We start from the raw sequence: 25,126 nt of genomic DNA on the forward strand, positions 1-25,126 counted from the left end.
CCCTAAGGCTGAGTCAGTTTGCAACTACTGAAGAGCTTGCTAGTCACCTACTAATTTTCACTTTCTCTCCCCTCTACTAAAAGAACCTCATTTCACTGAGTAGTGTTACCAGCTAAAGGAGTATTTCCTGGCCTCTTTAATCAATGGGGTTAATCAATGTTCTACACGCAAAAGTTGTTGGCTGGAGTTTCCAGGGAGTTTATTTAAAAGGCTGAGCCAACTAGGAGATGTGCCTTTTTTCTTTCCCCTTTGCCTCCTACTTCCTGTCTGGAAAAACCAATGTGATTGCAGGAGCTCCAGCAGCCATACTGAGCTATGAGGCACTTTGAATATAAAAGCCTACCTTTTAGTGGAGAAAAAAAAATTATAAGGAGCCTAAGTCTTTGATGATCATGAAGCCACCCTACCAGCTGTTACCCATCTGTACAAGGAAAATGAACATCTATCTTATGTAAGCCACTCTTATTTTAGTTTTCTTTAATATGCAGCTGAATCTTATTATAATTGGTACAGTAATGCCTAGCTTAAAGATTTTATTCCAAATTCACAGACTCAGTTCTCAAACTTTGATGTGGATCAGAGTCACGTGGAGAGCTTGTTAAAATACAGATTGCTGCGTTCCATCCTCAGAGTTCCTGATTTGGTTGTGCTGAGGTGAAGGCTGAGAATCCACATTTCTGACACAGCCTATGGGTGCTGATGCTGATGTTGATGCTGATGCTCCGGGGACCACACTTTGAGAACCACTGTGCTAGCTCATTGCTAATATATTTGGATAATTTTCTTCTTAGAGACTATAAAGAAAACAAGCCACTGGGAACTGAGTCATTCTTTTTTTTCCTTTTGTAAGCCAAGAATTCCTTTCCCAGACATATTGAACTGTACCTTTTGCCTATTTCTTTTTCTTTTTTGGCAGTGTGCCCCTCCATGTCTGCCATTAGAAGAAACCTTGCTAAGTTGCTAACATGGACTTTTAGTCCTGGCAAAGATCCATGTAGTTAATGTAAACCTACAATTTGTGAGCTCTTTATCTTTTCTATTTTCCCTTGATTTTTAATGCTAGGGTTTTCACAGACAATAGCTCGAAATTGTGTTGCGCAAAAGGGTTTTCTGTTTACAGCTTTAGGTTTTGCTGTTTTATTTTGCACTTGAAGATAGTGTCCTTTTTTGTCCTGTAACATATTATTTGATTCATTATCTCTCTAGCAGTTCAGTTCATCCCACTGTCAAACATGAATTTTTTTCTTTAGCATTCTTTCTAATCAGCCCACACACTTCCATCTTCTGGAGCCCCCAAAGCAATAGTAATGTCACTGGACAAATTCTTTTGCCACCCAGTATCTGTTTTACTGTATTTTAGAGAAAATATCCTGGTTTCTACTTAAAAATGACCTCTCCTCACTCAGCCCCAGTGGAACTTGCTACCCAGCCATGGCCAATCAGACCCCATCATCCCTTTGTTGGGGGCTAAATTAAGTCCCCCTCCAAAGTCACGTGTTGACTTCCTAACCACTGAGACGTCAATATGTGACTATATTTGGAGACTGGGTCTTTACATAGGTAATTAATTTTAAATGAGGTCATTAGAGTGGGTTGTAAACTAATGACGAGTATCTTTATAAGAAGAAGAGATAAAGACACAGATATACACAGAGGGAGGACTATATGAAGACACAGGGAGAACACGGCCATCCATATGTAGAGGAGAGAACACTCCGGAGAAATCAACCCTGCCTATACCTTTATCTGAGATGTCTACCCTCCAGAATTGTCAGAAAACAAATTTCTCTTGCTTAGTTCACCTGGTCTGTGGTTGTTTGCTATGGCAGCCCCAGCAAACTAATAACACTCCTGGCCCTGGGGTTGGCAGAGTTTTTTCTGTAAAGGGTCAGACGATAAATAATTCAGACTTTGTGGGTCACATAGAGTATTAGTCCATTTTCACACTGCTATAAAGATACTACCGAGAGTGGATAATTTACAAACAAAGGAGGTTTAATTGACTCACAGTTCCACCAGGCTGTGGAGGCCTCAGGAAACTTACAATCATGGCGGAAAGGGAAGCAGGCACATCTTACATGGTGGCAGGTGAGAGAGAAGAGAAAGTGAAGTGGGAAGACCCCCTTATAAAACCATCAGCTCTTGTAAGAACTTGCTCACTATCATGAGAACAGTATGGGGGAACCACTCCTATGATGCAATCACCTCCCTCCCTCTACCCGTGGGGACTACAGGCCCCTCCCTCCACACGTGAAGATTACAATTCAAGATGAGATTTGGGTGGGAACACAGAGCCCAACATATCATATGATCTCTGTTACACCTGCTCACTTCTGCTACTGTAGTGGCAAAGAAACCATAGTCATTACTTTAAATAAATGGGTGTAGCCATGTTTCAATAAAACTTTATTAACAAAAATAGACAACCTGCCCATAGCCTGTGGTTTGCTGACTCCTGCCCTTATTGATTGGTACAAAACTGAGCATGTGACTCTGTCCTGGCCAATCAGCATGATTCTATTCCTCTACCCAGAATGATGCAATATGGGTAGCCAACTCAGGTAAGTCCAATTAGGGTGACTGTCAGAACTTGCACCAAACAAATGGGGAAAGGCATTCTCTCTCCAGTGAACTATAGTTATGAGAATGTGAGGCTGCAGCTGTTGCCTTCAGAATAAAACCCAAAGTCCTTTGCATGTCTCCAAGGCATCCCAAAATGCAGGCACATACCTGTGGGCAGCAAGCCACCCAGGCGCCGAGGCAAGAGACCGAGGACACAAGCTGTTCCAGTATAATAAAATGTAAAACAAAAATAGTTATACCAGATAAAGATCTTAGATATGATTATATATGAATATCATTAATCATTAGTTGGTAGCAATTACTCTTTATTCCAATATTAATCCTCGCTATATAATCATAACCTAGGAAAAACCAGGCCATACAGAGATAGGAGCTGAGGGGACACAGTGAGAAGTGACCAGAAGACAAGAGTGCGAGCCTTCTGTTATGCCCAGACAGGGCCACCAGAGGGCTCCTTGGTCCAGTGGTGACGCCAGCGTCAGGGAAGACTGCCCGTTGCCAGGCGGACCGTGGTGTAGCGGTAGTGAAAAGTGTCAAGAAACAACACCTGCTACTTAGCAGACCGGGAAAGGGAGGCTCCCTTTCCCTGGGGGAGTTTAGAGAAGACTCTGCTCCTCCACCTCTTGTGGAGGGCCTGACATTAGTCAGGCTTGCCCGCAGTTATCCGGAGGCCTAACCATCTCCCTGTGATGCTGTGCTTCAGTGGTCATGCTCCTATTCCGCCTTCATGTTCCATCCTGTACACCTGGCTCTGCCTTCTAGATAGCAGTAGTCAATTAGTAAAAGTACTAAAAGTCTCTGATACGCAGAAATAATGGCATAAGCTGTCTTTCTCTCTGTCTCCTCTCCCTCTCTGCCTCGGCTGCCAGGCAGGGAAGGGACCCTTGTCCAGTGGACACATGACCCACATGACCTTACCCATCATTGGAGATGATTCACACTCTTTACCCTGCCCCTTTTGCTTTGTATCCAATAAATAACAGCGCAGCCAGACATTCGGGGCCACTACTGGTCTCTGCGCATTGGTGGTAGTGGTCCCCCGGGCCCAGCTGTCTTTTCTTTTATCTCTTTGTCTTGTGTCTTTATCTCTACACTCTCTTGTTGCCACACACGAGGAGAGACCCACAACCCTGTGGGGCTGGTCCCTACACGTATCTGCCATCTTTCATCTTTTTTTTTTTTCACCAGAGAAAAGTGTTCAGCAGATGAACCACAAATGCCTTAAGAACAAATGAGTAGTAATCAACAATTTACTTTTAAAGATATCCAAATAAGTGGGCTTGGCTTCTTGCTTGGATCCAGTTAACTAGAGAACCGTCAATTTCGCTGTTTGAGCATAACCCAAAACAACATACTATGCTGTGTTTACCTAGCACTTTATATAACAGAAGTTTTAAAAGAATAACAAGACCCTGAGGAAAATGCGAGAGAAAAGTCATTTATCCAGATTCTCTGAGAATGCCCAGAAAGAAAGCAGCTTTAAAGGCAATCTGGTCAGTAATAAAGGGCACTGGGGGATATCTGATTGTTTTCCATCCTAGTGTTATGAGATTTTAATTTAAATCATCAACAAAGAATTCAACCTAGCATCCCAGTAGGGGTCAAACGGAGGCAAATGCAAGATAATTTAAGTTTTTTAAAAAATTAAAAATTGAAAAGCAGGAATTGTTTTCTTTTCAGACTGATATTTATCAAAATCAGATGTTAAGTTTGCTCAAGTCAAACACGTCTTGATGCTGCCATTGGCTGGAGCAGACCAAGTGATGCTGCAGTAATAAGCAATGCGAAAATCTCGGGAGCTTTACATGGGTTTATTCCTTCCTCCCACAAAGAACTCTGTGAGTCTGGGCAGTTTTCTGGGGAAGCTGCCCTCCGTGCCATGGTTGCTTCCATCTGTGGCACCTCCATTTCAACAGATGCTTCACTATGGATGGAGGGAGAAAAAAAAGAAAACATCACAGAGAATCACATGCTGGCCCTTAAATGCTTCCACCTCTGAGTGACATAATGCTTGTACTCCCATCCTATTGGCCAGAATAGTCACATGGTTTTGTCAACTGCAGGGAGCTGGAAAATGTAGGCTTTTAGGTGGCCCGGAAGAGGGGGATGATGGGAAATAGTGACAACCACAATGGGATACCATCCATAGATGCCATCAGGAGGGATGAAAGGACAACATAATCCTTGCAAACCAGGGAGAAAAACGTAGAGAGGAATCAGGGATGCAAACAAGTGAAGGAGAGGAAGCTGAATTCAGCTGCTGCTCAGTTCAGTGGTTCCTCAAAAGGCACCCAGGTACCCAATGCCTGCTCATGATACTGTTCACTGCCCTGTGGTGCAAGGGGAAAATGAAACAGGAAGTGGTCATTAGAAAGCTAAGTTGACAATATAGCCAGGCATGGTGGGGTATGCCTCTAATCCCAGATACTCGGGAGGCTGCGGTGGGAAGATCATTTGAGGCCAGCAATTTGAGACCAGCCTGGACAACATAGTGAGATCCTGTAAGAAAGAAAAGGAAAAAAGGAAGGGAGAGAGAGAAAAAAAAAGAAAGAAAGAAAGAGAGAGAGAAAGAAAGAAAGAAGGAAAGAAAGAAAAAGAAAATAGAGGTTGACAATATTATCCTTTATTATTGTTAAGCTGGAAATAACAAATAACCTTCCTACATTTTTTTGGTATTAGAACGTCATTTCTTTTATGAAGTGATGATGATCATGGTTACTAGTTGTTTATCTAATGTCCTACCTTGGCAAAATAAGAATTTGGCAGCCACCCGTAATTGTATCCATTGTTTTAAGTTACTGTCTCAGTCTATAAACTCAAATTCTGGGAGCCACTGACCTAGTTAATGGTTTTGCCTAGAGCTTGCTTTAATTGTATAAGGAAATTTACTTTTTTGAGCAGCCATGCAGTGATGCTCAGCATATTTCCTCATTCATTCCTTACAACAACGAGGAGGAAGGTATTATTATTCCACATTTACAGATAAGGCAACAGAGACTCAGAAGACACTGCTGCTGGTTATAATGTCTCCATTGTTCCACTTTTCAGTGGTTTCCTGTATGAAACTCGTGATTCTAAATGAACCTACTGATTTCCCATCCCAAACCTGTTCTCCAGCCTCCAGCTCATGTCCAACCCCTCACTAGCCTTCCTCATCCCCACCAAACGCACCACCAACCACATGGTTGCTTTAGTCAAAAACCTAGGAGTCATTCTTAATGCTTCCTTTCCTCCCCTCCTCCTCTCACATCCCATCTATCAAGAAATCTGTCTACTGTTCTCCCAGATATATCTCAGGTCCATTCCCTTCTCATCCCTCCATAGCATTGCCTTTTTCAAGTCTACCATCATCTGTCAGCTGAATCATATATCAGCTTCCTGTCTGGTCCCCTTGGATCTATTTTTGTCCCATCTAACTCATTCTCCACCAATAGTCAGACTGACCCTCCTGCAATTATTTCTTTTTAATAAGATAGACACAGGGTCTTGCAATGTTGCCCAGCTGGTCTTGAACTTCTGGCCTCAAGCAATCCTCCCATCTCAGCTTCCCAAAGAACGAGGATTAGAGGCATGAGCCATTATGCCTGGCCAACCTTCCTATAATTAAATTAGGTCATGGAGTGCTCCTCCTTAAAACCTTCCATGACTTTCCATTGTGCTTGGAAGTCAGCCCAGACTCTAGGATGGCCTCATAGGCTCCCATGACCTGGATCTTACCCTCCTCTCCAACACCATGTCATCCTACATCTCCCAGGCACACTGACCTTCCATCTGTGCCTAGAGCATGCCAAGCTTTCCACGTTCTTTGCACAGTTGTTCTCCATGACTGGGATGCTTGTCCTCCTCCTCCTCATATGACTGGCTGCTTCTTCAGACTTTACCTCACCTGTTAGTGTGCAGCAACTCCTGTCCCCATCATTCTCATGTTGGTCCATGGTTACTTCTTAGCATGCATGACCATCTATAATAATTTTGTGTATTTATTTACTTGTTGTCTTCTTCTTTTAGGAGACTGGGGCCACATCATTTTGTTCATCTTTGAATACTCAGTGCTTACAGCAGTGCCTGGCATACATCAGGGGCTCAAAAATATCCACTGGGACTTCCACTTCCAGCCAAGATGGAGGAATGGGGGCCAGATTTACCCTCACACCTGAAACAACAAAAATACGGGCAAAGTGTGTGAAATGGCAGTTTCAAGGCAGTAGACTTCAGGCAATGAAGGACAGGGGTCTCAGGGTGGAAAACAAATAAGGTGAGCCCAAACTGTGATTGCTCCAGCTTTCTAACTAGAGTTTCCAGGGACGGAATGCCCAGGAGATGCCCTGTGTCGAGGAGATGGATCTGCAAATTAGGGAAGACCAAGGCAGAAAACAGTCCTGTAGGAAAGAGCGTGGCCTGAGAGAGAAGGTTGGAGTGGTTCCCTGGGAAATCAGCTGTGGACTGATGGATGCATGCATATTAGGGTTAGCTCAAGGCCAGGGAAGAACCAGGCTGAAGAATTAGTGGGACCAGTGTCAGGCACTCATACGGGGAGAGATTACAAGGGCACAAGGACACGTTTGGAGGGTATTGCCTAGATTCATGAGTTTTGATGATGGTTTCAAAATGTACACATATGTCAAAACTTACCAAATTGTACACTTTAAATAAAAATAGTAAAATATTAGTATTTTAATATTATTATTTAAAATGTTTTTTAAAATCCACTTAGTAATGAACATGGCAATAGTAAACTGCAGAGCCTGATTTAAGAACATGAATGCAACCCCAGCACATTGGAATTTTAACAAATTTTATTTTATTTTATTTTATTTCATTTCATTTCATTTTTGAGAAGGAGTCTGGCTCTGTCGCCCAGGCTGGAGTGCAGTGGCACAATCTCGGCTTACTGCAACCTATGCCTCCCAGGTTCAAGCGATTCTTCTACCTCACCCTCCCAAGTAACCAGGACTACAGGTACCCATGACCACGTCCAGCTAATTTTTTTGTATTTTTAGTAAAGACGGGGTTTCATCATCTTGACCAGGCTGGTCTTGAACTCCTGGCCTCAAGTGATCTGCCTGCTTTGGCCTCCCAAAGTGCTGGGATTACAGGCATGAGCCAACACTCCCAGCCCACAAATTGTATCTTAAAGTATGCATAAAGATAACAATAGTTGCAAATGTTCAATGGATTGGACTTTAGCAAGGACAGATTTTGGAGGGGAAAAAAGACAAATTGTTCAACAGAAACGGGGCTGGAGTAGAAGTGGGAAGCAGATTGGTCACAAAATTAATAGCAATGAGTGAGTACCCGGCAAAATACCCAGGAAAGGCTGCCAATAGACAAGACTAGAAGTATGGAAGTCTGCCACCAGAGGTTTCATTTACCCACAGAAGAGTGAGCAGAGCAAAAGCCTGTTCTTGGGAGTAAAAGAAATAGTGGCTGACTGTCTAAATGCCTCCATCCAATCAGCTTGTGTCTGGCTGGCGAGTACATGCCCTTCTCTCTGGATAATGCACGGGCTTCTCAGCCAGGGAAATGTCATTGTGCAGAATCGAGCCACCTGGCAGTGCCACAACCACCAGTACAAAAGTCCAGGGCTTTCACATTCTTCTTAAGTGAGGAATCATTGGGGTTTTGCCATTCAAATGTTTTTGCAGAACTGTTGACTCTGCTTATCTGTACTTTCAGCCATAGTCAGAACAGATTGTAACACACCATGCTCAGAAACTGAAAACTCTTGTCAAGGCATAAAAGATTTTCAAAGCCCAACAGTTTATACTTTCTTTTCAAATACACATATAATATGTACCCACAAAAAGCCCGTGTGTTTAAGCCACAAAGGAAGCCTCAATAAATTTCATAAAAATTGATCTCATATTGACTACAGTGTAATAAAATTATGAATCTACCAAAAAAAAATTATCTAGCCTCCATACATTTAGAAACCTAAAAACACCATCTGGGCTTGGTGGCTCATGCCTGTAATCCCAGCACTTTGGGAGGCTGAGGCGAGTGGATCACTTGAGGTCAGGAGTTCAAGACCAGCCTGGGCAACACGGTAAAACCCTGTCTGTACTAAAAATACAAAAATTATCTGGGGTAGTGGTGCATGCCTGTAATCCCAGCTGCTCAGGAGGTTGAGGCAGGTAAAAATTGCTTGAACCCAGGAGGCAGACGTTGCTCTGTCATCCAGGCTGGAGTGCAGTGGCGCAAACTCAGGAGCCGAAATCGTGCCACTGCACTCCAGCCTGGGTGACAGAGCAAGACTTCATCTTAAAAAAAAAAAAAAAAAAAGGACCTAAAAATGCTCTTTTTATTTAATGGGTTAAACAACAAATCAAAGTAGCAACTACAAAATATTTAGAACCAAATGACAGTGAAAGCACTGTGTGTGATATAGACAAAGTGGTATTTGGACAGATGTTTACAACCACATACCTTAATATACTAGAATTGCATATTTAAAAATTGAGAAAAGAGTGAACTAAACATTCATCTGAAGAGCTTAGAAAAAGAACAACAAAATAGAGCCAAAGATCACTGAAAAAAAAATAAAAATAGAAATTCAATATAAAAAGTGCTAGAATTGACCTACAAAGACATAAGCTGGGTCTTTGAAAAGACACATAAAATAGACAACTCTCAGCAATTTTGATTCAGAAAAACAAAGAAGTGACAAGTAAACAATATTAGCAATGTAAAAGATGACATACCAGTGGGCATTGCCATGATTTAAAAATCAAAAGAGATTACAATGGACTTTATGTGCTATTAAATTTTAAATCCTAAACGAAATGCAGTTTCCAGATGTATTTATGTAATGTGGCCCAAGACAAAATAAAAAAGTTAGAAACTCATTACCATAAAAGAAATTTCAATAGTAGTCAAAGGTCTATCACAAGAGAAAGAGAGAAAGAAAGAGAAAAAGGCCCATAGAGTTTGACAGACAAGTTCTCCCAAATCCTTAAACAATAGATTCCCTCTTCAACAGTAAAAATAAAAAGCTACCTGACTCCCATTGCAAAATTATTGTAATCTTGACATCTAATTCAAATAAACATAGCACATACAAGAAAACCCAAACCCTACTTCACTTAGGAAAACAAATGTAAAAACCCTTCATAAAATATTAGCAAGTCAAAAGTAGCAATGTAGTAAAAGGATAGTAAATGAATAGTTGGAGAATATCTGGGGAGGCAGAACAATTTTAGAAAGAGCCCCGGACTAGGAGTTTGAGTCCTGACTTACTGGGTAAAGCTTATCAGTTTATATAACCCTCAGTTATGAGCCTCAATTTCCAATATTACAGTTAGATAGAGCCACCATTTGTTGAGTACTTAGTCTTGTCAGGAACTGTGCTGAATGTTCTACATGGATTACATTAATTTAATTCCATGATGAACCACAAAAAAAAAAAAAAAAAATCCCTCAACAGCCAAGGCAATTATGAGCAAAAAGAACAAAGCTGAAGTTATCACATTACGTGATTTCAAACTATGCTACAAAGCTATAGTAATCAAAACAGCATGGTACTGGCAAAAACAAAACAAAACAAAACAGATACACCAACCAGTGGAGCAGAATAGAGAGCCCAGAAATGATCCTATGCATGTATAGTCAATTTTCAACAAAAGTGCCATGGATACACAATGGGGAAAGGATTGTTTCTTTAACAAATGGTGTTGGGAAAATAGGATATCCACATATAAAAAAAATAAAATTGGACCCTTATCTCATATCCATATATAAAAATCAACTCAAAATGGATTAGACTTATACGTAAGACCAGAAACTGTAAAACTACTAGAAGAAAATACAGAAGAAAAACTATATAACATTGGTATAGGCAATGACTTTTTTTATTTGACCCCACAGGCAACAAAAGCAAAAATAGACAAATGGAATTACATCAAACCAAAGTTTCTTCACAGCAAACAATTAACAATATGTAGAGACAACCTATGGATTAAAAGGAAATGTCTGCCAGCCATACTCCAATAAGGAGTTAATATCTAAAATATAGAAGATAGTTGGACAAGTCAATAGCAAGAAAACAAACAAGCAAAATTGAAAAATGAGCAAGGCTGGGCCAGGTGGCTCACACCTATAATCCCAACACTTCGGGAGGCCAAGATGGGCACATCACTTGAACCCAGGAGTTCAAGGCCAGCCTGGGCAACATTGTGAAACCCCACCTCTACAAAAACAATAGAAAAATTAGCTGGGCATGGTGGCATGCACCTGTAGTCCCAGCTACCTGGGAGAATGAGGTGGGAGGATCGCTTGAGCCCAGGAGGTTGAGGCTGTAGTGAGCCATGATCATGCCACTCCACTCCAGCCTGGCTGACAGAGCAAGACCCTGTCTCAAAAACTAAAACTAAAAATAAATAATGGGCAAGCAACCCAAATAGGCATTTCTCAAAAGAAGACATACAAATGGCCAACAAATATATGAAAAAAAAATGCTCAACATCACTAATCACTAGGGAAATGCAAATTAAAACCAAAATGAGATCATCTCACACCTGTCAGAATGGCTATTATAAAGAAGACAAAAGGTAACAAGTGTTAGCAAGGATGTGGGGAAAAGAGAACCCTTGTACACTATTGGTAGGAATGTAAATTAGTATAGCCATATGTAAAACTATAAGGAGATTCCTCAAACAACTGAAAATAAAAGTGCCATACGATTCAGCACTCCCACTTCTGGATATTTACCCAAAAGATCTGAAATTATTTTGTCAAAGAGACATCTGCATTCCCATGTTCACTGTAGCACTATTAACAATAGCCAAGGTATGAAACCAACCTGTGTGTCCATGGCACTCAGCTAGCTTGGCTGCAGCTTGCTTTTGCTTCCTAAAACCTGCCCCTGCCACTCCTCCAGAGGAGCTGCTGTGCCTGTATTTGCAGAGAACAAAATGTGCCTGGGAGTTTACTCCCCACCCCTGGGCCAGTAGAAAATAACTGACAGTGCAAGTTTATGAAAGCCCAGCTCCCTTGCCTCAGGGCAGGATAACTATGAGGGGTAACTTCGACCCTTGTACCCGTGGGATAAGCCTAGGCTTTGCCCAAAATCACACCTTGCTTGGCTTCTTTCCCTTTCCTGTTCTGCTTCCCCCACTTCCTTACCAGTTTCTCCTGAGATCCCTCCCTTCCTAAATCACTTGCACAGCACAGTGATTTGCACTATTGATGCAAGACAGGCAAGCCCCACAACTGGGGCTTATCCCAGGAGGGTTCTTGGCTTCACCCAGGAAAGAGTTCAAGGGCGAGCTGGTGATATTAGACAGCAGCTTTTATTAAAGCAGCAGTTCACAGCAGCAGCAGAGGGACTGCTCCTAGCTGAGCAGGGCTATCCTGTAGGCAGTGTGCCCAGAATGCCTAGTTCTGCAGTCATATTTATACCCACTTTTCATTATATGAAAATTAAGGGGCAGTTTATGCAGAAATTTCTAGACCAGGGTGGTAATTCCAGGTTACCAGGTTGTTGCCATGGAAAAGGGCAGTGACTTCTGGGTGTTGCCATGGCAATGGTAAGCTGACATGGCACACTGGTGGACATATCTTATGGAAAGCTGCTTCCACCCCATCCCTGTTTTAGCTAGTCCTCAATTTGGTCCGGTGTCTGAGTCCCACCTACAGAGTTGAGTCCCACCTCCTGAGTTGAGTCTCGCCTCTTACCTCACCATGTCCACTTAACCAAGCTGGAACCACATAACCTAGAATTCCCTTCCCTATACAGTTCTGGATTAGGTTTGGCCACAGGAGGATTTAGCATCCAATGGGGAGGGCAAGAGTGAAGCAGCATCCAAAAGCAGGTGAGCAGTACGCAGTGTTGCAACTCATCTATATTGTCATTGGTTCCCAGGCTTACCTGGTTGGTGAGGGGTGGTGAGCAGGTCCACAGCTACTCCATCTCCTGACAGCCCTCCCCCTTCAGCCTCTCCCCTTTTAGTTTCTCCTCCTTCCTCAACTCTGCTTCCTTGCCAAGGTGAGTGTCTAAACCCATGATGACGGGCACCACCTTCCCCTGCAAGAGACTCCACATCATGGAAGTCGGAAGCATGCAAGTGGTTAAGAAACCAATGTGAGTTCCAGCTCATCCCCATAGGATTCAGTTCTTCCTCCCCTCCTCTATTCTACACCCATCTTTCCTTCCTGTCTGCCTGCCCTGCTGACTTCAAGCCCAGCACCAAACACAGAAGCAATGACCATAAACAATTCAACCATCTCCCATCATTGTGTTAGGCCACAACCCTGTAATCAATCCCTTATTCCATATTACTCCTTGTAGATCTGTTTCTCTGATTGAACCCTGGCTGATACACACAGGAATTCTTAGGCTCTGCTTCTGGGGAATATGACCTAAGACAATTGGGTTCTTGTTTTTTTGTTTGTTTGTTTGTTTGTTTGTTTGAGACAGTGTCTCACTCTGTCACCCAGGCTGAAGTGCAGTGGTGAAATCTCAGCTCACTGCAACCTCTGCCCCCCCAGGGTTCAAGCAATTCACCTACCTCATCCTCCTGAGTAGCTGGGACTACAGGTGCACGCCACCGTGCTGGGCTAATTCTTGTATTTTTTGGTAGAGGCAGGGTTTCACTATGTTGGCCAGGCTGGTCTTGAACTCCTGACTTCAAGTGATCCATCTGCCTTGGCCTCCCAAAGTGCTGGGATTACAGGCATGAGCACCCGCCACCTAAGACACATTGTTTAATAAATGATGGGCTTTGTGACTTACCAAGGCCAAGTGGTTATTCGGGCAATGCTGGACCTCAGTCCAGGTCTACGTGACTAAAGGCCATGTTCTGTCCCCTAGAGCATGCAGCCACTGCAGACACTGAGCCATGCCAAAGCAGTGGATTCAGAGGGACTTCTGGTTCACAGTCATTTAGTGCATATTGGCAGAATTCCTCCAGATGTGTAAATATTATATTTAGTACTTAAATTCTTTAAATTCAGCATGCTCAGCCTGCAATGCCAGCAACAAGAGGGAGTTACCACTGCTGAGAATCATGCAGCAGGGAGTCTGAGGGCAGAAACTCACTAATTCTCAGCACAGGCGCTCTTGTGGAATATTGATAGCTGGTCTGATATCTAAATAGAGTATCTCTGGCTCTTCCTACACCAGCAGGTGTTTCTCACTCCTGGCGCCTGAAATGTGTGTGCCTTCTAAGACTGTAAAAATAGGCACCTCTCATATTTCTATATAGGAACACTTAGAAACAAACAGCATTTGGAAAGCTGCATACATCTTATATGAAGTCATTCCACTTTTACAAGAGTCTTGCTATAAGTCTGATGTATGGGCATAGATATTTGTATGTCTATAAAGTTCTGGTGATGATGCCCTTAAAATTCTCTGTTCCAGAGAAAAGTAGGGAGAGGCAGGACAACTGCGACCAAGCATTGCTTTGCTTGAGAGCTCTTCACTAAACAAATGTGTAAATATCCAAATTGCTTTATGTTCTTAAATCCCTAAATGTTATGGATTAGGACAAAAATATCAAATTTTAAGTAGAATATTGGGAAAACCTCAAATAAAATTTAACTTTTCTAATTTTATAAATTATCTTGTTGTTGTATTGTTATTTTTTAATTGGTTTTTCTTTTCAATATTTTCAAATCACAGTTGGTTGGATCCACAGATGCAGAACCCACAGAGGGCCAACTGTAAGTTTCTATCTATCTATATCTATAGTTTAGGTAAAGATAATGTGTATTTATATCTAAATATATCTAGGTAGATATATAGAAAATCTGCATATATCTAAATCTATGTAGAGATAGATAGAGAAATAAACATAAAATCAAGAAGCGTCTATGAAACAAAAGTAGGGAGCTATAAAGGTAAAGACAGAAATGCAGAACAAAAAGCCAAATTAAGAAAAGAATAATGAAGAAATTTAAATTCTAATAGAATAATTAAAATCCTCATTGGAGATAATTTAAAGCAGAAAGGACATCAAAAACCATAAGAGATATAAAGAACAAACTTTAGGCTGGAAGCGGTGGCTCATGCCTGTAATCTCAGCACTTTGGGAGGCTGAGGCAGGCAGATTACTTGAAGTCAGGAGTTCAAGACCAGCCTGGCCAACATGGCGAAGCCCCAACTCTACTAATAATACAAAATTAGCTGGGCATAGTGGTGTGTGCCTGTAATCCCAGCTACTCAGGAGGCTGAGGCACGAGAATTGTTTGAACCCAGGAGGCCGAGGTTGCAGTGAGCCAAGTTCATGCCACTGCACTCCAGCCTGGGCGACAGGGTGAGACCCTGTCTCAAAAAAAAAAAAAAAAAAAAAAAATCTTCACCTCAAATTGAAAGCTTTTACCCAGGGACAAAAATAAAATGTGTAGCCACAACCTGTCACAATTTATAAAAGTCTACTTCCCCAGATACCAACATTTGACATTAAATGTTGCCCACCACATACATTTAAATCTAGAATTCACAAGGTGATATTTTTTAGTGCTGATGAAGTATTTATACAGTAGCTGGGAAGTTTTTTTCTTTCATTTTTATTATAAAAGCAATATAAGTTCATGATAAGAAAGTCAAACAGAGCAGAAAGGCATATACTGAAATACAAAGGTCTGATCCTGAAACCCATTACTTATGTCAACTCCCCAGAAGTAATTGCTGTGGTTAAGATCTGTTTATTCTAGGACTTTTCTATGCACATACCATTTACCGTTTTGTTTTTATACAAATGGGACCATACTATACATTACTGTTTTGCAACTGCTTTTTTCAGTATACAATAATACATATTGAGTATCTTTCCACAAACAGGTTTTCATGGCTAATATTCTACCTATCAGAGATGCATGAAGAAATTTTAACTACTCTCCTATTCTTGGACATTTAGGAGAAATATCCAAGAAATAACAATAGTCCACACAATGATATAATGAATACACATCTTCATATACAAGCTCCCCACTAGAATATAAGTGCTATGCCTGCTTTGCGCACTAGTAAGCTCCCAGCGCTTAGAGCAGTACCTGACACGTTGGGTGCCCCATAAACATTCACCAGATGACTGTATGTGTATATGTATCTATACATGTATTTAAAATTTCTATGTAGATTGACCAATCGCCTTCCAAAAAGATTGTTTCACTGTATACTCCTATGTATAGTTTTTGTTTGTTTGGTTGGTTGGTTGGTTAGTTTTTTTGAGACGGAATTTCACTTTTGTTGCCCAGGCTGGAGTGCAATGGCGCCAACTCGGCTCACCGCAACCTCTGCCTCCTGGGTTCAAGCGATTCTCCTGCCTCAGCCTTAGCTGAGATTACAGGCATGCGCCACCACGCCTGGCTAATTTTTGTATTTTTAGTAGAGACGGGGTTCCACCATGTTGGTCAGGCTGGTCTCGAACTCCCGACCTCAGGTGATCCGCCTGCCTCGGCTTCACAAAGTGCTGGGATTACAGGCGTGAGCCACCGCGTCCGGCCCTATCTACAGTTTTTAAATTTTATTTTGTTTTGATCAGCTGGGGACGTCATCTGATCAAACGGACTTAACACAAATTCATTATCTTCCAGTTCTGGGGGTCGGAAGTCCAAAATGGGTGGATAAAGCTGCAGTCCTCCCGGGAGCCCTAGGGGAGAATCCATTTCCTGGCCTTTTTCAGCTTGTAAGGGCTGCATTCCTTGGTTCAGTGCCCGTTCCACATCACTCTGAACTCGGCCTCCTGTCACATCTCTGAATCTGACCCTCCTACCTCTCTCTTTCTCTTATAAGCACATTTGTGATACATTGAGCCCACCTGGATAATCCATATAATCCCCCCATCTCAAGAACCTTAACATACTCCCATCTGCAAACCCCCCTTTGCCACATAAAACAACCTACAGGCTCCAGGGATTAGGATATGAACATCTTTGGGAAGCCGATATTCTGCCTACCACCGCTTGGGAGTCAGGTTTGAATTTCAGCTTTGTCATTTCAATCTTCATTTCCTAAATATGTGTTGAGTACCCCCATATCACGTCCTGAAATAGATCTAAGAAATACACTAACTAGCTCCCGTGGCCTTGCCCAAGTTATATAACCTCCCTGCACCTCCATTTTTCTCACTGGCAGAACTGACGAGATTAATATCTGCCCACAGGAAACGCTGTATGTAAAGTGTCTGCCGGCAACCCTTTCCACTTAAACAGCATTCAGGAATTATATGCTATTTTCATCTTGACAAAATGTAAGCAAAATACCAGATTAAGCAGTAAAGAGGTAGAGGAACAGATCCTCTTGGAAACGGCTAGTGTGAATGTGAATTGGTATAGGCTTTCTAGAGGGCAATGTGGCAATGTGAATGGAATGAAAAGCCTTACAAATTTTTTTCTCTTTATCCCAGTGATTATTCATTTCTAGACGTGTATCTGAAGGCCACGGTTGAATTTACATACAAAGATGTTTAGTGAAATATTATTTATATTACTGGAAGGGAAAAAGCAGAAACAGACTAAATGTCCTCTAATAAGCAATTAGGTAAGTACACCCACATAATGAAAATCTCATCAGCCATATAAAAGGACTTTGTAAAAGAATATGAAACATCATGTTCAGAGGTTTGCCAAATGTTAATGACAAAGCTGGGGATTTAAATCAGGGATATTAATTATCTCGTATCGGTAAAAGAACTCCGTGTGATGAGAGAATGTGTATATAGATAGAAAAAAAAGGACTAAATAAAATAGATTTCGTGATGTTAACAGTGGTTATTTCCAAGTAATGGAAACAAGCGATTTTCATTTTTGTTTACTTGTATTTTCTATTTTCTAATAACAAAGGTGGGGGGTTTCTATACAAAACAATTCCTCTACTAGTTCAACTATCAGGCATTTCTAGGTATAGAACAAACACTGCGGGAGGTGTCCCTCTAGTGGAAGGAGGGATTCTTAAAAATAGTTTATTGTATTGAAGTCTTTGGGAGGCAAACAGAGGTCTGAAGTTAGTAAATGATTCTGCTTATTCCACAGCCACTGCACTCCAGCCTGGGCAACATATCAACATCCTGTCTCGGGAAAGAAAAAAAAAATTAAAAGAGGGATGGGGAGTAATCGCAAAAGGAAGGGCCAAAAACCACCCTAGGAAACAGGTGCTACTAACTCTTGGCGCATTTGGAATATTGACCAGTAACTTTTTCAACTGTCGATGTCGGGGGATTAAGCTCCTTAGGCTTACTTCCCCTTCCCTTGCTTTTTGGCAGCTTGAGGCTAGGGTGCCAGGGGATGTGGAACCTCAAAAGAGACGTGAATGGAGCCTGATATCTGCAAGCTACACCGACAGGGGGCGCCAGCCCCTACAGGTGACTCTATGAATCTTCGGCTCCACTCGGCTCTTCTTCGGCTGAGTTCGGCCAACGCTTGCCTTCTCAGGCTCGGCTCTCTTCGGCTTTCTGAGAGCGCGCTTGTCGTGGCCTCGGCTCCTCTTCGGCTGCGTTCGGCCCAGGATGATCTCAGTCTCAGCTCTCCTCGGCTACGTTCGGCTGGCTGCCGTCCTCTCGGACTCGGCTCTCTTCGGTTGAGTTCGGCCTACTCTCCACTCGGAGTCGGCTTCCTTCGGCTGCGTTCGGCTGCGACCCGGAAGAGCTTCCATGGAGTCAGGGCTGCCGGCTCGACGGATTGCCATGGCGCCGCTGCTGGAGTACGAGCGACAGCTGGTGCTGGAACTGCTCGACACTGACGGGCTAGTAGTGTGCGCCCGCGGGCTCGGCGCGGACCGGCTCCTCTACCACTTTCTCCAGCTGCACTGCCACCCAGCCTGCCTGGTGCTGGTGCTCAACACGCAGCCGGCCGAGGAGGTGCGGCCGCGCTGGCGCGGGAGTGAGGGGACTCCGAGAGTGTTGAGGGCCTCCTGAGCGAATGCGAGGCCTCTGACAGGGATGGAGGGGCTCTGAGGGGGATTCAGGCCCCTGACACTACGCGATGACACAGAGAAGGATGGCAGGGGTCCCCAGGGGGATGCAGGTCCCTCACACTGCGGGAACACAGACGTATGTAAGGGGTCGCTAGGAGGATACCGGTCGCTCACACCGTGCGGGGACACTGATAAGAATTGGAGGGGCCCCGAGAAGGCTGCAGGTCCCTGGCAGGAGTTGAAGAACACTAAGAGGAATGCCAGTCCCTGACACTGTGCGGGGACTCTGAGAGGGAAGGGAGGGGTCCCAAGAAGGATGCAAGTCTTTGACCAGAGTTCAAGAACACTAAGAGAAATGGGAGGGGTCCCCAGGGGATGCGGGTCCCTGACACTGTGCAGGCACAGTGAGAATGATGGAAGGGGTCCCGAGAAGGATGCAATTCCCTGACAACACTAAGAGGGATGGGAGGGGTCCCCAGAAGGATGCAGGTCCCTGACATGGGTGCAAGGGCACTGAAAGGTGAAGGGGCTCTGAGTGGTAGGAGAGGATCGGAGGTCGCTGCAGGGGAGGGGGAGATGTCGGAAGGAGGATCTGGATAGGAATAACGGGAGAGTCCTGAAGTTGGCCATTAAGGGAGTTTCTGGGGGCAGAAGGAAGGTCCCTGAAAGGGAACAGTGATGAGGATGGAAGGTCTCTGAGGGTGATGGGGAGACATGAAAGGAGATGCTGAGGCTGGAAAAACCCAATAGGGAAAAGGAGGGACCAGGAAATAGGACATTCACCAAGGCTGTGTTAAGAGGGCCATAGGGTCAGAAAGGGATTGGAGCTGGACGCTGAGGATGTTGGCAAAGTTTAACTACAGTTAAGGAGAATGGAGAACACTGAGAAAGATGGAATGGGACTACACATGGGTCTGAGGGGTGTTGAGAGGGGACACAGCTTGTTCTGACAAGTCTGATGATCCCCTAGGTATATCAGGTGGCCAGGAGAAAAATGTCAGCTGAGAAGAGTGACTACAGTCTCTTTGAGGGCAGGGACCCTGTTTGATTCATCTAGGTATCCCCAGTGCTTGGCATAGGGCCTAAGGCAACACACAGGGCCTAGTAAAGATGGTTTTAAACTGGGGATATAAATAAACCAAGCCAAGGGACCCAGTGACATGAAGTCCCTCTAGGATGGATTAGCACAGAACTGATAGTCTAAAACATTGTCTGGGGAAAGGATTCCCTTGTTATCATCTCATAGAATGTGCTTGGCTACAAACCTGGCTTTGGTGGGAAGTATTTTCTAGGTAGCAGAAATCTTTTAATCCAGGCTTTTAAAAGTTTGAGGTTTTGTATGTGTGTGCATATGTTATTGTAGTTGAGTGCTGATAATGACTGAAGTGCAATTATTCCTTAGTGTAAACCCCAAAACAAGAAAACCTCATTAAATGTAGACTGGTTGGCTGAAGTTACTATAAAGAAGTAACTTAGTGTGTATATTCATTATTAAGTTCATTATCTCAGAGAAAGACAGCACATTATTTTAAGTATCTGTGACCTATTAAAAACTGCCCTGTATTAAATAGCCTACTAATCAAGTTTGATTTGATTTAGGAGTATTTTATCAATCAGCTGAAGATAGAAGGAGTTGAACACCTCCCTCGCCGTGTAACAAATGAAATCACAAGCAACAGTCGCTATGAAGTTTACACACAAGGTGGTGTTATATTTGCGACAAGTAGGATACTTGTGGTTGACTTCTTGACTGATAGAATACCTTCAGATTTAATTACTGGTAAGAATTTGAAATCTTATTATTTGTATGTAAATTTGTACTTTTTTTTTTTAAGTACAATTTCCATTTTATTTTTCTCCAGAGAATAGTCTGTCTTCAGTCTTGAAGGACTCAGCTCCCTACATCACCTTTGGTAGGGGTCGTGGGGCAGCACCCACAGGTCTAAATCTGGGTGGGGGTGTTCGGTCCTTGCAGGCTTCACAAGATCGATTCCTGACTACTTTGTTGTGAATTGCACAACTCACACAGTAATTTAGCTTCACATACATCTTGGGAAGCACATAGGCGTCGAAGATGCTCGCTTCAGAAATGTCCCTGACTGCTGTGGCCTCCACTGTGTTTTGAGTGACGAATTTCTTAATGGCTTTATCCTTGGGCACACATCAGGCACAGTTCGTGCAGCAAATAGGCTGCACGTGGCCGCAGCCCTTTTTGGCATGACCGTTGTCCTTTCTTTTCTTTGTCATCTTGGAGGCACGGACCGGAGAGGGTATTTTCTACATTTTTATTTTTGTCTGTCTCCTCTGCTGAACGCTCTACTAGAACCTTCTAGTGGGCACTACTGGATCCTTTTGTTCAACATTATGCTTCCAACTTTCAGCATGATACCTGACACATTGTAGATGCTCAATAAATATCTGTGACCTGAATAAGTAACTAAATGTTAGATTAACTTTTCATTGTTTTCTAAGCTCTTATTCAGTAAATACTTGCAATTTGTTAGCATTTGCTTTTAGAACTTAATCAGATTTGAAATGTTTATAAATAATCCTTGTATATTTCCTAAAATGTTTAGTTTTCCTCTTTAAGATTTTTTTTGGCATTATTTGAAATTAAATCAAGTAGTTGCTTGCTTATTTTGAGGAAAAATTATTTTAGCTAGAATTAAATAGAAAAGAAATTCATTTTCATTATCCTTTCAAAACCTTTTCTGATGTCCCCAAAGCTAATGTAGGGGCTGTGCCTCTGTGCCCTCATATTACCCTGTATTTCTCCCCAGTCATAGTGCTCACAACACTACATTATATTTATGTGTTTGTCTATCTCACTCACAAGATAAGCTGAAGCACAAGGAACAAGTTGTTCATCCCAGGCTAAATAACTGGTACATGGTAGGCACTAAAGACATATTTGTTGGGTGAATGATGGATGGATATAGTACTGTGATCATTAGTGAACTTCTGGAGGCAGAGAGACTCTGAAATTCATAATCTTACTTCCCACTGTATCTGTCATGTTGCCCTGAACCTAGATGACCCTCAAGAAAAATTTGATAAATAAATGTGTCAATGAATGCTTCAATGGTAAACCGATTGAAGAAGTTTGGTTACTCTTTTATAACTTTTATAATTGTTATAAACAGTATCATAGGCTTACCTGATTTTGAATGCTAACACCCTGCTTACAAAGCAAACTCCTTAATTTTCATTAACCCCAGTTTTCTCATTAAGAAAACAGTGCTTCCTGAAGTTATTATAAGGATTAAGTTAATAAAATAATTTCTTAGTATAGTGCCTGGTACACAACAAACTCTTAGTAATTCATACCAAATAAAATTGGCCTTTTATAACCAGAAATCTTGATACACCAGTCTTTTACTGTTTGTTGCTTTCTTACAAGCTTGGTTTTACTTTATTTTTCAAATTGATTTAAAAAATTTTTTGTTGTGTTTAAAACTACCACTAGGTGGCAGTAATATCCTGTGACTTTCAGTTACAGTGCAACCTAATTAGGCAGAGAGCAATGTGAATTTATGCAACGTTGAAGTCTGGCTTATCTGTAGCTCCTAATGAAAAATGCCAAATTCCCTCCTCCTTTCTGATCAAAGCCCAGCGAATAATGAAGCTGGAGCTGTTACTGATGCTTGGCTGAGTGGAATGTAAATGAATGCCAAAAATGAATTCTTTTGAATTCTTTCATCCCCTGGGATCATCCCCCAGGGCTGACCAAAGAGCAGTGCGTGAAGTGCAGGTAACCCTCTGGAAAGGCTGAATACCCCAGCCCCAACTTCTTCACCTGTCACCACCCATTATTACCACCACACCCCACCCTGGGAGTCCCTGCTAACCAGAACTCCTAACACGTGAGAGAACTATATAAATATCTGGTGAGGTTGTACCTTGAAAAGAACAGGACAGGAGGATGCTTTCATTGCCAAAACTGACCCTGACATCTCCAGACAGAACTAAGAACACACTTTCTGGGAAATATATATGTATTTTTCAGTTACACTTTTGATTTGTGTACCCAGTGCTGTGCCTCCACTTTATATTCATTCAACAAATATTTAACTCACTAAGGGTCCCTTGTTTGGCAGGAAGGGTGCTGAAGATAGACAGATGAATGGGACAGTATGGTGAACTCGTGAGTTAGACTGCTTCTGGGTTTGAGTTATCTTCATCTTGCACCAGCTGTGTATTTTTAGGCAAGTTTCTTAATTTCTCTATGCCTCAGCTTACTCACCCGTACATTGGTGATAAAGATAGTACCTTCCTCCTAGGATTGTCAGGGTGAAATGAAATGCTTATATGTAAAATACTTGGTAGCATGGCACATAGTCAGCATTCTATGATCTCTGTGATCTCTGCCTGTTGGTGTTACGATGTTCCTGTTCTCGGGCAGTTTAATGGAGGAGACAAGTAAAGAAGTAGTTATAGTACAGTATGGGTACAAAATGTCATAGGAACAAAAAAAACTAAAGTAGGCTTTTGTGGAGCTAAAACTCCTCCCAAAAACCTAACCTGCTTCTATTATTTTTATTTTTTGAAAAAGGAGTGTCTTGAGTTGGTGTGACTAAATAGGAATAACATGATTTTACACATGATTTGGAACCTTCGGCCTCCCACTTGCTTGCTGGATGACCTTGGTTAAGTTGCTTCCCTTCCTTGGTCTCATCATGATACCTACTGCATGGAATTATCATAACAATTCAATGAAATAAAAATCTATAGAAACACCTAACCCAGTTACCTGGGATGTAGTATCAGTTCTCTTCTTCCTCCTGGGTTCCAACCAAAATAAAGACAACTTTTTGGAGCGCAACATTTTCTTAAATTGAGTTTCTCCTTTTCTTTGGAAGTTCATTTTTATTATTCTTGACTCTACGTAATATTTCAATCCAGGCTAACAAAATGTGGCCTCTTAGAGTCCTTGGGAAAACCCACCAAGTAGGTACAGAATATTTTCTGAGTAGTAAATTAGTTATGTATGTGTATTGGGGGGTTATTGAAAATCCTTTGTCTATAAATTCCTAAATAACATTATTAATTTTTACTATATTTGGAATATAATTTGCTGAGCTAGAGTAAATTTAGCTCCATCCACCTCTATCCAAAACTTAAACATTAAAATAGTAAAATCTGAGTTTAGTTTATTGAACTATTAGAAGGGTCATAAATCACTGTTAGTATTATTGTCCATACCCTTCCAGATATGAGAACTGGATCAAAAGCATGCAAGTACCATTATGCCAAATATATATAAGGTAACCAGCTTGATTTAGGTCTAAAAGACAGACTTGTCTTGGAGTAATTGTGGTTTTGATCTAGAAAGCATGTCTGTATGCCTTTATGTCATCTCATGTTTCTCCCTAACTTAGCACTAATGACACTGCATCAGATGACACAATATATATGAAAGATCTGGGTCAGTAGTCTCATTTCATAAATAACAAAGCACGTATAATTGTTCTTATTTTTGAGATTCTGAGGTGTTATAATCATGTACACCCCCAAAGACATGTATAAGTATGTCGATTGAAGGTTTTTGTTTTAAATGGACTAATTTACCTCTGAATTGACTATCTTCTGATTCTGAAAATTGAATTCATCTAATAGGTAATGTAGATGTTGCCCAGACTTCTAAAATGTGGCTATTTTGTATAGTCCACATCTGATTCATATATTAAAAAAAAATTCATGACCTACTTTGCTTTCAGAAATTCTTCCTCTAACATGCCAGAAACACCCCACCCCAGGGCCTGTGCCCTCACTGTCCCCTCAGCCTGGCAGCCTGGAACTCTCTTGGCCCAGATGGTCACAAGGCTCCATCCAGCCTTTATTCAGATATCACCTTGGTGAGACCACCCCTCATACATACTCCCTCTCCTCCTTCTCTGATTCATTTTTTCTTCTCAGCACTTGTAACATCCTAAATATTTTACGTATTTATATTGTTTATAGTCAATTCCTTGAGGACAGGGATTTATGTCTGTTCTGTGCATGGCTGTATGCCCAGTCTAGAATGGTGCTTGTTCATTCTCATGTAGGTCCTTAAGAAAAATGTGATGAATGAATGGAAATTACCTACCTGTTCTGTAGTTTAAATTACGTTTCTCCCCCTCAGGCATCTTGGTGTATAGAGCCCACAGAATAATCGAGTCTTGTCAAGAAGCATTCATCTTGCGCCTCTTTCGCCAGAAAAACAAACGTGGTTTTATTAAAGCTTTCACAGACAATGCTGTTGCCTTTGATACTGGTTTTTGTCATGTGGAAAGAGTGATGAGAAATCTTTTTGTGAGGAAACTGTATCTGTGGCCAAGGTAAAGAACATTATGTGACAAATAATGATGATATTATTTGTCATCTTTGTTTGTGAGATCTACTGTAACTTAATTGCACTTTGATGTAATATAATGTAAAATTCATTGTAATTTTGTTTGATAGAACCTAGTCAGGTTTATAACAAACGCATCCAGCTATAAATATGTATTCACCAAGTTTGTGGTTTTATTTAAGTCGAGAGCAATTTGATGGTTACTTTTCTGCTGGTCCATCACATCCATCCAAGACAGCCACTTTATTCTTTCTTACACATTTAGGGAAACTCCCAGGGATCTAGAGACCCACATATACAACAGCTTTAGGTGTACTGCAGATTTATTGGCTAAGATTACCACTTCTGCTTTGAAA

General features: G+C 41.9%; 1 protein-coding gene, 1 long non-coding RNA gene and 1 pseudogene across 2 annotated transcripts in view; 1 reads left to right on the forward strand and 2 right to left on the reverse strand.

Moving 5' to 3' along the window:
* Positions 1-4,375: 4,375 nt before the first annotated feature.
* On the reverse strand, positions 4,376-24,610 carry LOC107968793 (uncharacterized). The gene is made up of 3 exons (XR_001710232.3): positions 24,525-24,610; positions 6,348-6,736; positions 4,376-4,507 (listed from the first exon to the last, which is right to left on the reverse strand). It is a non-coding gene; the product is annotated as an uncharacterized LOC107968793 (long non-coding RNA).
* Positions 17,929-25,126, forward strand: part of ERCC4 (ERCC excision repair 4, endonuclease catalytic subunit) — a 32,381-nt gene continuing 25,183 nt past the window's right edge. Inside the window, exons 1-3 of the mRNA XM_510831.8 lie at positions 17,929-18,380; positions 20,036-20,216; positions 24,561-24,756. Of these exons, the coding sequence (XP_510831.2) occupies positions 18,174-18,380; positions 20,036-20,216; positions 24,561-24,756 (584 nt within the window). The 5' untranslated portion in view covers positions 17,929-18,173. The remainder of the gene's footprint in view (positions 18,381-20,035; positions 20,217-24,560; positions 24,757-25,126) is intronic.
* LOC107968792 (small ribosomal subunit protein eS26-like) lies at positions 20,268-20,762 on the reverse strand (annotated as a pseudogene).

Source organism: Pan troglodytes, chromosome 18, assembly GCF_028858775.2.
Source record: "Pan troglodytes isolate AG18354 chromosome 18, NHGRI_mPanTro3-v2.0_pri, whole genome shotgun sequence".
In the NCBI taxonomy this organism is placed as follows: Eukaryota; Metazoa; Chordata; class Mammalia; order Primates; family Hominidae; genus Pan; species Pan troglodytes.